The sequence below is a fragment of the Ochlerotatus camptorhynchus genome, unplaced genomic scaffold, assembly GCF_037179485.1.
Source record: "Ochlerotatus camptorhynchus isolate MF236.1 unplaced genomic scaffold, CSIRO-AGI_Acam_v1.1 ptg000091l, whole genome shotgun sequence".
Taxonomy (NCBI): domain Eukaryota; kingdom Metazoa; phylum Arthropoda; class Insecta; order Diptera; family Culicidae; genus Ochlerotatus; species Ochlerotatus camptorhynchus.
In genome coordinates this window covers 2,245,194-2,257,885 of record NW_027040581.1, presented here as the reverse complement: position 1 = coordinate 2,257,885, position 12,692 = coordinate 2,245,194, and the positions used below count along the sequence as shown (strand labels likewise).

General features: G+C 39.4%; 1 protein-coding gene across 2 annotated transcripts in view; it reads right to left on the bottom strand.

The window, feature by feature from the left end:
- The window catches only part of LOC135698619 (very long chain fatty acid elongase AAEL008004), a 123,921-nt gene that overhangs the window by 15,575 nt on the left and 95,654 nt on the right, over window positions 1–12,692 (bottom strand). Inside the window, exons 5-7 of one of the 2 annotated variants that reach the window (XM_065218678.1) lie at window positions 11,517–11,600; window positions 10,440–10,496; window positions 8,086–8,191 (exon numbers count right to left, since the gene is read on the bottom strand). In XM_065218678.1, coding sequence (XP_065074750.1) covers window positions 8,086–8,191; window positions 10,440–10,496; window positions 11,517–11,600 — 247 coding nt within the window. The remainder of the gene's footprint in view (window positions 1–8,085; window positions 8,192–10,439; window positions 10,497–11,516; window positions 11,601–12,692) is intronic. The other variant, XM_065218679.1, reaches the window with a different exon arrangement.

The following is a 12,692-nucleotide window of genomic DNA, read 5'->3' as shown; positions in this document are numbered from 1 at the left end:
CGGAAGTCACCGATTTGATAGCAAACGGTATTGAAATAACTCGTGAATCTGGAACGGTCAGACTAAATTTTAAAATTCGCCTGTTCATATGTGACCGCCCAGCAACGTGTAAAATAACGGTGTCACACGTCAGCAAACACGGTTGTCCGAATTGCGAGCAAGTTGGTAGCCGCGTAAATTGTGTCATTGTTTATTCGAAGGAAGAGAGCTGCGCACGAACTAACGAATCTTTTCGTCAGCGAGTGGATCCTGAACATCACCGTGTCCAGTCCGTTTACGGCGTTGAGCGCATCAATGGATTGGATATGATTCTACAACTAGGAGTAGATCCTATGCACGCTTGTCACCTTGGTGTAACAAAAAAGATACTTGAAAGCATGTTCGGGAAGTTGAAAAAAGCCGGATACAAAGCGAGGAGATTGCGTAAAACTGATCGAATTAAAGCAGGTTTGTTCTGCTGGATTTGATAAAGATGAAATATTTGTCTTATTATTTGCAATTTTCCTTCGCGTGAAAAGTTTTGAGAGTAAACTTTTTAAGGTTATATTGTTATTCAATTGTTCAGAAAATTTACTTATTTTTTCTCTGAAAAACGTTATTACTATGACGCATGGCTTAAAAGTTATGAATTTTCAAAATATGTCATGTTCGGGAAAATCTGAAAGCTCAACTAAAATTTTCCAGGAAAATTGACCACCTACAATTTTTTAAATATTTTTATCGTTCTTAGATCCATAAAATCTACATGTGGGCAAAATTTCATAAAATTCTTAAACCCTTCGGCCTATTTTGTCCGATAATAAAAACTCTCCATATATAAACCACAGACAAACAGACATAACACTCACAAATCGCGTAAGTTGTTTCGGTTTTATTGATTTCATATTTATTAACCGTGTTTGTATTTTTCTTCCGTATAGATAACATCACATTTACCACGGACAAACAGTTCACAGCCTTGGTGAACCAAGGGAAAGGAAAAGCATGCTCACAACGACGGAGAGAAGCAAATAAATCTGTGGCCAAGGAAAATGCCCCACCCTTGGCTCCACCTTCCAGAACTGTAGAGCTCTTTGGGAAACCATCAGGTGCGAAGAAAACTAAAAAGAAGGAAACGCGTGTTGTGGTGCATATGGTTGAAAATGTAGATGCTTCTCCACCGGATTCAGCGGTTCAGGGTTCGGAGGAATCTGATGATGATATCGAGGAAGACGTTGAATCCCCTGCCTATACTCCGCTGAAATAGTCGTAAACTGTTGTCGGTTTTTTCTCTCTATATAATAAATAAATAAACCTTTCAAAACCAAATGTGTGTAATGTTTATTTGTTGAATTCAATTTCCTCTTCTGTACCATCTAGTATACGCTCACTTGATATTAATAATGTTGTCTGCCAATGCATTATTCAATTATATCTGTCGATTTAGTATGTTTTATTAGAAGAAACAATTTAATTACCCGATTAATTAGTGTACTTCATCTGGTTTCATCAATTTCATAAGCCGATTTAACAGTTGACTTAATCTTTTCCATCGTACAAACAACTGAATGAACCGATTAACCACTCTATTTCGTTTGGTTTCATCAATTGCTTAGCTGATTTATTTGTCGACTTAATCTATTTTCATCGTAGAAACAATAATTTAATAAACTGATCAACCAGTATATTTCGTCTGGTTTCATAGAAGCCCGGCTACAACTCTGTCATCCTACTAATCGTTCGATTTGGTCGCTTCTGGTTGACTGATTTCCTATGTTTTCGACTACCGATTTCGTGTGCTGACGTGTCGGCAACCTCCCTTTAAGCAGTCCCATAAGAGTCGATGCAACAATTTATAAATACGTCGGTTTCATAGTCGGTCAATCTTACCGACGTGAACCGATTTAGTCGAGGGGAAAATCGGGAGGATTTTTTATGGGGTTTTGGTTAAAATTTGACAGATGGAAAGTTATCGATGAACCCTGCTATCCGAGCATGCACGGCGAATGAGAACGACTCAAATTTGAGTTTAGTTCACTCATAATCGCCAAAAGTGCAGGAACTCAGCGATGAGTTAATTTGCCTCATGTTTTCCCAGGTTTTTCCAGGATTTTCCAGGGAAAAATTCGCGAATTTGAGAAAAGTAAAGATTGGATTCACTCAGTCTATTGGTACTACTCCGAGACTGAATAAATTTTTTGTCAATTTTCTCATTTTCCGGCAGCTTTTTAAGGTTTTCCACAGGAAACCATGGGACAAATTTTACTCATCGCTGAGTTCCTGCACTTTTGGCGATTATCAGTGAACTAAACTCAAATTTGGGTCGTTCTCATTCGCCGTGTGGTTATTTCTGACAGACAAGAAGTTAAATTTTGACAACCGAACCGAAAACCGGTCGATCGATAGCACGGGGATTTTCGAACATAGAAAATAACTTTCGAAATGTCATTTTTAACCACGAGTTAAATTCAGGCATAACATTTGATAACGGCACAAAAGTATTTGTAAACGAACTTTCTATGGCCCTTTACACGCGAACCAAAGTACGCTCACGCAAACCAATACCACTAACGGAAAGGTGAGAGTTGCCCCTATCCGATGATAATGTTGGTTTGCGTGAGCGTACTTCGGTTAGCGTGTAGAGGGCCTTAGAAAGTTTGTTTACAAATGCTTTTGTGCCGTTATCAAATGTTATGCCTGAATTTAGCTCGGCAAATGGTTCACAGCCTTGGTGGATTATTTTGTTAAAAATTTGACAGATGGAAAGTTATCGATTAACCCTGCTACACTGTACCGAACCACCGTCTTCTGTTCGAATGAAACCTCAGACCATTCAAATCGAAACATCTAAATCGCCTTTTCGAATGATAGCTGTAACCGGATGACGGTTGTTTTGAACTCAGATGATTTTCCTCTCGAATACAGGATGAACATTGTTATGAGAAGGGATAGGGCCTTCAGTTGGAATGCGTCGAGGAATGCGTAATGTTCTCTGCAGAATGATAGTCATCTTATAGCGAGTTCGTTTATTATCGGGGTTGGAACCAGTTCCAACCCAGTGCGAAACCGAACTTTTTGTCAGTGCGAACCTCAACCTGAGCTAGGTTTTAAAAACAAACGAGCAAACTGACGTTTGTCAGAAAACAAGCAGATCCAATCTTGATACCCGATCCAGGTTGGAACTGAATAATAAACGAATTCGCTATTAAATTGAAATGCATTTAGTATTGGTTCAGCCCCTTAACGCAAATCATTCAAAACTATGATGCTTTGAGTAGACAAACGAGTTGGAAGCATAGCAATTGCTATCAGAAGTGGTCCGAACATTGGTAAAGGATGGAAACCGTAGATTTTTCTACTTCTTGGTGGAGGAAGCTTCCTCTACCAACAAATAATTTTTGTATCCATGGCTGTTCATGGCTATTAAATATGGAAATGTTAACAATTGAATTAATAATAAAATCTAAACCATTTGCAAGTCATTCTATCCTTAAATTGTTGTCCTCTGAGCCCTGTATGTTTCACAGACAATTTTCAAATAAATATCATCCTTTATTTGGAGGACAGTCATATGGATGGTCATCAGTTGATGACGAATTCAACCATAAGGAAATCATCCGAAATTCGACAGCATATTGTTAAAGGGCCCGAGCAATACTATAATCAGTCGAAGTATTCCGTTCAGTGTATCCGAGCGTGGTTACTTCTGACAGACAAGAAGTAAAATTTTGACAACCTTGGTTATGTTCTTCTCGAAAACCGGTCGATCAACAGCACAGGGATTTTCGAACATAGAGAATAACTTTCGAAATGTCACTTTTAACCACGAGTTAAATTTAACTCGGCAAATGGTTCACAGCCTTAAGCTCTGAACCATTTGGCGATTTTTTTTTATTTTTGGATAAAATTTGACAGATGGAAAGTTATTGATTCAGGCTGTGTTCCATTTGGTGAATTTTCACTTAAGGGGTTACGCCACCCTAGGATTTTCAAAACATCGATAGGTACTCTGAAGTGTCAAGAATAAGGGACAATTGGTTCCATGTCGAACAAATTAAAATTCCGAAAGTTATAAGCGAAATTACAAAACTTTGCATCACGCACCTGAATCTGTACCTCAAACTTCAACCGCATTTTTTTTTTCGATACAACATTTCTCTCCGCGGCCCACACGATAGCATCTGCAATTTTGACTCAATTTGATCTAGATTGATAAATTTTTTCATCTCCGTATGTACTTCTCTAGGTATTCTTATATAAAATAAGAAAAACCACTCGTTTTTGTTCTAGGTTCATATTTACGACGAAGAAAGTGTGGGCCGCGTAACACTACACGGGAAGCAGTGCCAGGAACTCGCAGTGCTGCCAACTGCCACACATGGTTTACCCTTATGAAAAAATACTGTAAGCACCCCTAATTGTGTGTACTATAAGCCCATATAAGTTAATTTAGTATGTGACTTTATTAAATAACAAAAAAAAATTAATGAAGTGCATTTTTCTGTATTCTAGGGTGGCGTAACTCCTTAAATTTGACACTTCTAAAATAAATTTAGATGTTCGAAAATCCCTCTGTTGTTGATCGGCCGATTTTCGAGAAGGTATGCATCAAAATTGATTAAATTTTAGAAATAAGTCCGGTACAATAGCAGGTTTATTGAAAATTTTCCATACGTCAAATATAAGTAAAAATTCGTCAAATGGAACACAGGCTAACCCTGCTACCCGAGCAGGGTTATTTCTGACAAACAAGAAGTTAAATTTTGACAACCGTGGCTCGAAAACCGGTCGATCGATAGCACGGAGATTTTCGAACATAGAAAATAACTTTCGAAATGTCACTTTTAATCACGAGTTAAATTTAACACAGCAAATGGTTTACAACCTTAGCTCCATGCTGTCGTTCGACCGGTTTTCGAGCCACGGTTGTCAAAATTTAACTTCTTGTCTGTCAGAAATAACCATCTGTCAAATTTTAACCGAAAGTTAAAATACTCCACCAAATGGTTCAGAGCCTTAGGCTGTGAACCATTTGCCGAGTTAAATTTAACTCGTGGTTAAAAGTGACATTTCGAAAGTTATTTCTTATGTTCGAAAATCCCCGTGCTGTCGATCGACCGGTTTTTGAGCCACGGTCGTCAAAATTTAACTTCTTGTCTGTCGGAAGTAACCACGCCCGGATAGCAGGGTTAATCGATAACTTTTCATCTGTCAAATTTTAACCAAAAGTTAAAATAATCCACCAAATGGTGCAGAGCCTTAGAAGTTTGAGTGTTGAAATGGTTAATGGTCTTGACGAAGCAGATACTGCCAACTAAAGTTCCGGTGAATTTTTATGACTTCTCTATGGAGTAGGTTCAAGTCGATTCTAATGGTGCTTACAACAAAAATTCCAGTAGATTTGTATGAATTCACAACGGAGCTGGTTGCAGTCGATTCGGGTGGAGATTCCCTATGAATTTATCTCAATTCTTTAGCGCAAGTGAATTTTTCTGACGTTGTGAACGGAGTTCAAGTCGGTTTCGGTGGAGATTCTAGTCAATTCTGGTAGAGATTTCGGATGCAACCAACGAAAGTTCCTGTAGATTTTTCTGAAGTTATCGGCGGAAGAGTTTCAATCAATTTCGGTGACGATTTTCGATGCTGCTATCGAAAGACCCAATAGATTTTTCTGACATTGACGAAGGAGGTTCTAGTCGATTCCAGAGGAGATTTTCGATGCTGCCAACGAAATATCTGTTCGGGGTTTCTGCTCCGTCGAGGATGCAGCAAAATCAAACCGATCTTTCGTTGGCAGCATCGAAAACCTCCACTGGAACCGATTTTAATCTGCTCCATTGGGGATTGAGAAAAATCCACTGAAACTTTCGTTAGCAACATCGAAAATCTCCACCGAAATTGAATTGGACCTCCGCCGTATACATCATTAGAAACTTCCGCGGAAATCCACTGTAACATTTCGTAGGCAGTATCGAAAATCTTCACCGAAATCGTCGGAAACGCCAGCAAACTCCTTAAAATTGTCTGGAACTCGCCCTGGAACGTTTTTTATCAGCGTGATTTTTTTGTCTTTTTTGTACATGCACGGCGAATGAGAACGACTCAAATTTAAGTTTAGTTCACTCATAATCGCCAAAAGTGCAGGAACTCAGCAATGAGTAAAATTTGTCCCATGGTTTCCTGTGGAAAACCTTAAAAATCTGCTGGAAAATGAGGAAATTGACGAAAATTTTATTCAGTCTCGGAGTAGTACCCAGGCATGGAAAATCATTTGCATTCATTTACATTCATTTGCCCCTAACTTTTTTCATCATTAGAATTTCGCAAAATTATGTATGGAGCTTTTGAAGGGTTTTGTTATAAGCTACAAGTTTTGTTATCATTTCAAATCTGTATCTCTTATGCAAGACGAACCAGAGCGAACAGAAGCCACTAATGTTTTTCAGTGAATGTATTTTACATTCACTGAAAAACAGGTACAAGTTCTGCCCGGTCTAATTGGTGATGCATAAGAGATACAGATTTGTGTTATGAACAAAAGTTGTAGCTAATAACAAAACCTACTAAAGCTTTATACATCATTTTGCGGAATGCTGTTGATGAAAAAAGTTAGAGGCAAATGAATGTAAATGAATGCATGAAATGAATGTAAATGATTTTCCATGCCTGGTAGTACCAATAGACTGAGTAAATCCAATCTTTACTTTTCTCAAATTCGCGATTTTTTTCTCTGGAAAATCCTGGAAAAACCTGGGAAAACATGAGGCAAATTAACTCATCGCTGAGTTCCTGCACTTTTGGCGGTTATGAGTGAACTTAACTCAAATTTGAGTCGTTCTCATTCGCCGTGTGTCAAAATAAACACTGAAGTAAAAAGACGCTCATCGTGCTTTCTGACAGCTGGTGTAATAAATATCGCTTAACTTTTTAATCCCGAGTAATCATTCCTAATATTTTAAACATATCAAGTCAAGAACAACATGTGAAAAGGGCATACAAGCTTTTTGTAAACAAACATTCTTATGTCCTTTTCTCGCCACTCATATGACACCAACGCAAACCATCAACATCGCCGACTAGGGGAAGGTTTCCCCTTCCCGATGATGTTGTTAGTTTGCGTGGGCGACTCTCAGTTGGCGAGAAGAGGGCCTACAAAAGGTTTGTTTACAAAAAGCTTGTATGCCCTTTTCACATGTGGCTCTTGAAATAGATATTACAATGTCTTCCCTGTTGCCAGTTCCCCGCATAAACGCGAACCATCACATGACCTTACCGATAATGGTTATAAATTGTTTATAATCCCTGCTAAACTTCAACTGAAATGGTTATGGAACCTTACATGAACGTTTGTGTGATAAAGTTTTAACCTTATGTGTTATGGTTTTTTGGAAGCGGACCTTACAAATAATGGGTTGTTAAGAACCATTACCATTCCAAATTCTTGTTTTCTCCATACATTTTCGGAAAGAGAACTATATTAGAACGTTTTTACTTATGGTTTGAGAACATTAATGGTTATGGTTATGGTAGTCAGTAAGGTCCATTAATGGTTTTGTATTATCACTCAACTTTACGTGAAATATACCGTGAATTGGTAATCAGTAATTTACAGGCAACCAATTCGCGATATATTCCACATAAAGTTGACGATGTTACAAAACTATTCATGGACCTTACTGGTTACCATAACCATTACCATTAATGTTCTTAAACCATAAGTTAAAAGGTTTTAGTAAAGTTTTCTTTCCGAAAATGTATGGAGAAAACAAGAATTTGGAATGGTAATGGTTCTTAACAACCCATTATTTGTAAGGTCCACTTCCAAAAAACTATAATACTTAAGGTTAAAACTTTATCATTAAACGTTCATGTAAAGTTCCATAACCATTTCAGTTGAAGTTTAGCAGGGATTATAAACAATTTATAACCATTATCGGTAAGGTCAATTTATGGTTCGCGCTTATGCGGGTCAATACGGTTGGGTTGATTTTCACCCGTACCCTGCCGAAAATTTGACAGCTCCCTCCCCTTCGTAAACACTCTTATTCCTATTGCTGCAAAATGGTTCAAATAATCCATCCTACCGGTCAAAGACAACCAACTTACCTGGAGTGAACTTGACGCCGAACCACACGGACATGGGCATGCATCCGTGATGAATGACGTGCAGCGTCGACACTTGACTAGTTTTTTTACGCATCACGAAGAAGAACTGCGCATGTTGCAAGTTGATTTATCGTTTGGCAGTTGTTGTCGTTGTTGATCCCGTCGTCATCGGATGCATGTGGAATATAATATTGGAGGGATAAATAAAAACAAAGACCGATTAGCTAACATATCAGATACATTTTACGGGCTGTTATGATGATGATGATAGATCTGCCTGTTCAAAGTGGTCAATTATCGGAACCGGCTTGACCTATATCGATCGATTCTCGGCGCCAGCAATGCCAACCAAATGTTGACGATCATGACATTCTAGAAACGCTACCAAGCGTTTGCCCGGAGTAATTAAGTGTTTATCAGAATTGCAAGTTGAAGTGTATTAAAAAAAAAAATGACGGTTGTCAACATTGGTGCGACCAACGGGCGATAAATCTCGGTGTTTAGAGCCGCACGCGTTACATATTGTAGTCACATGCTGTCAAGCCGGTACCAGCGGATGATCGCTGTTCGCATACAGATGTTAATTGTACACATAAAAAGTATTCATTTGGCGAGATACGAGTCAACGCCGAGCGAGAGGCGAAAGATTCATTTCAGCGATTGGGAGGGGAGTCTAGATGGAGTGCAAATTGCAAACCGTTTGTGTGCCAAACCGTCAAATGAGATCGGTCACGAAACGATCTTGGTTTTTTTTTTGTGATTTCAAAGTTCAATTTCGGCTTGAGACAAAAAAAAAACGACAACACTGCTAGCTGTCAAAATTCTGCACTGAAACGAAACGAGTGCTGATTTGCAGTTGGACTAACAACGTATTCAAGTGCTAATCAAGGATTCCACAACAGGTAGCAAATGTAACTCCAAGACCGTGAATGTCAAGAGCAACTCCACCAACCGCAATATCATCCAATTGGGTTGGCAAAGACGCGCAAAGCCGAAAGCTGACGGCCAAACAATCGAAAAAAAAACGCTAAGGCGTCAATTCAATCGAATCGAATTGCTCTCACAACATGGATTCAATGGAATTGGCATCATAAATATTTGCTCGCAAGGCCCCCTTGAACGAAGGTAGGCAATTCAAAACATGAGATCAAGCACCTGTGTAGTAGGCTAGTGGCGGGTACTTGAGAGGAGGCAGGAGGCGGAACCGCAAACTTTGGAGGTCAAAATCCGAGGGAAGGAAGTTTCGAAGTCTTTTGAAAATCCATCATCTTTAAATAGACATTTACGCAAATTGTCGTCGCCGCCACTGTCGGCTTATGTTGGTGGATTTTATGAATTTAGCGTATTTGCACACTAGGTGCTAATAGGGTGGATAATTGCCTCGCGGTAGCCACTGAGCAAATGGAAATAATTTTGAGGAAGCCGGATCGGTCTTCTGCTTGACGATTTGATGGACAGCAGGTTGGTCAAGAAGGGGACAAATTGCTATGCTGTGGTTGGCTGTCAGTCAGTCATGTCGATGGACATGTAATTTATTGCTGTAAGTGCTCACCGACGGAATTGGACTCTAATAGATGGGTTCGGCGGAGTTCTGGGAATCGGTTTGAACAAAGCAGAGGGAGTTCGATTTGTTTTGCTTCGATGTTGTTGTTGTTGTTGTTGTGATGGTTGTCGCCTATTAGTGCTGGAAGGTGTCATAATCGATAGTGCTGCGGTGAGTGGTTTAATGAACAATAAGTTATCGATTTTTTTCATTTAAATTGGCAGTAGGGGATGTAGCAGTAGCAATCTAATTCTTCTAATAAAAGGGGGTGTTTTGGGTAATGATCATACGATAATAAGTAAAAGTTGATAGTACGCCTATGACTGGATCATACTTTGGCAATCAAACATGCTATCAGTGAAAATTTTAACGTCGGAAATGGCAATTTTGAACTTAAACTGACCCGACAAATGAACTAATAATTTTAAAGATTTACCCTATATTGAAATTAGACAAGAACTAACTGCTGAGCAAAACGGTTTCGATGAGCGGCTCCGAACTGCTCACCTCGCCGAAGCACCCTGACTTTTCTATTGCGCTTCGGTTCAGTTTGTTGATTTACGAAAGGTAACGCCCTGATCAGCAGACGGGACATCGAATTAGTATTTGGAGGTTGACAAAAAGGGTGCTGTTTCCAATGAGCTCCGAACTGCTCAGTTCACTGAACCGATTTTTTTTCGCTTGATTAAACCCGGTTGAGTTTATAATTTTAATATTTTTTAATGCGGAATACGCTCCAGGAAAATACATATCACTGACAGGCAGATCTCATCAAACATAAATGATTAAACTAATAAAACCAAACACTTACCGTATCAAAGAACTCTGTGAACTTTGAGAAGTAGTACCACCAACACGCATGCACCATCTGCTCGTCGAGTCACAACGGTTGATCCAAGGGCCGGTCACGGGTCGTCACGGCAACGAGTAGCGATTGGCATTAACAGTTTTCGGTGATGGAAATCGATGGGATTGTATTGTTTTTTTTTTGGGTAAGAACAGTGAAAAAAGGAGTAAAGACAAAAACACCAACATTAGATTCAGTTTTTCGGTTTGATCACGGTTCAGCGATGGTCAACAATGGGATAGGATGCCTAACCTAAAATCTGCTCGAACGAAGAACTTACTACACGTTACACTGCAAATGGGGGATAAACACTATCTGACTAGAAAAAAAGCTTTCAGGGAAAAAGCTATCTAAACGAAACTAATCAGACAAATATGGATAATAGGATTTTTTTTTTTGCATGGATTGAAGGATCTTGGTTATTGATTGATTTTGAACAGCAGGGATTAATCACACAAACATTAACATAAAGGAGACGAGGGGTGTCACGGAAAGACGTAGAAACAGTTGAGAAGGGATGCGTTCTCTCGCTTTCGATTAGTGTTAGTTTCAGCAAGCAACAAGTCTGTTTAGTACCGTAACCCATCAACAATAAGGTGAGAATTTGGATCAGTGTTAGTATTTAGTTGAGGTTAGGATTCCAAGAACCAACAATGGCGATTAGCTTGAAAGTGAACACAATGGAAATATCAACACACGTGATGAAACGGATACGATTCGGATGGTCATAAGAGCGGTCGATTTTGACATTCGAACTACGCTACGCGTGATTTTACCTCGGGTTGCTTTAATGACAATGGAACAGAAAAAGGAAGAGGCAGTGAGTGAACAGTGATACAGAGTGGGAGTAGAAGATTAATCACATTTGGGTTGGAGTTTAGACAGAGTGTAAAGAATGGAGTTTTTGCACTGGTAGGTGAGTGAGGGTGTGAGTGTGTGAAGCACAAACACAGTTACGAGGGGGCAAACATGCATCATTCGTTTTTGGCAGACGGAAAATGGCGGTTGATTTCTCACTATGTGTAGTAGTACTTAACCTACCCTTAACGTACTAGGGTGGTTACTATAGTCGACTGGCTGACATCGGAAGTCATAATGTCCCGTTAGCCAACCCGATATACCGATCTGTGGATTGCAATAGAAAGAGAAGAGTTCCAAGTTAGTGCCGGTCGAAAGTTTTCTGATTTGGCTTACTCGCGGGTCGGAAATGTTGCGTTCCGGTTTGTTCCCGGAGTCGCCTGCAAAACGGTTCCACTCGATTGGGCTTCTGATTTGCCGCAAGAATGGAACCATTTTGCTCGACGAGCCGGTTCGCGAATTTTATGAAGCTGTCATGAATGATTTGTTGTTCCAATGGTAGAGTACGAATTTTACGTCCGAAGAAAAGGGAGTTGTTCTGTGTGCGTGTGTCAAACGGTAGTCACGGTCGCAGTCTGCACATTCGTCAACGGAGAACCTTCTGATGACCATTTTTCTCAGCTGTTTTTTTCCCGATAGCATATATATATAAGGGAGTCCCAGTTGTGCTTGGGAGTTACTCCTTTTACCAATTATACCAGAAAAAACGAACGACGACGAACCCTCCCAAAGAGAACTGCTGATTTCGTTCAGTGTTTGCATGCTTCTCTTTTGCGGGAACGGGTCACCTGTTGATCATCACTTGAGTCAGTTATGCGATTATAGGCAGTCTACTTAAACTTTAGTGAGATCCAAACACAATGAACAACGGGGTTGTAGTTTAGAAGTTATAGTCGGTGGAACCACAGCACTGTCATTATGTTTGGACCTCTGGAGACGAACAATTTGTAATGATTAGTGTGTAATGTTACTTACCTAATATGGAACAGCAGCAGTCATTTGAGATAGTGGTTGGGCGGTAGGTAGGACATGTAATTTTTTTAGTAATTTTGTGCTTATTCTATATTATATTTTGTCTTCCTACTCACATAGAAAATCATTGGCCATATTTCGATCTAATGAATAATACAAATTCTAACAAAAATATTCAACTTTCGCTAAGACTGAAGCAAATATATAAAAGCACTGGTCGCGGTAGAAAGCGAATCAAGTTAATCGAGAACTGGCCTTTGTCGTTTTTAGACGAACATTTCAAAATATCCTATATGCTTTGATCGATTCTCTTCATCGACTTTCTCTTTCGTTAATAGGGAGAGTTAATCTCACTTGTTTTACATCTGGCAGTATCTGGAAAAGCAG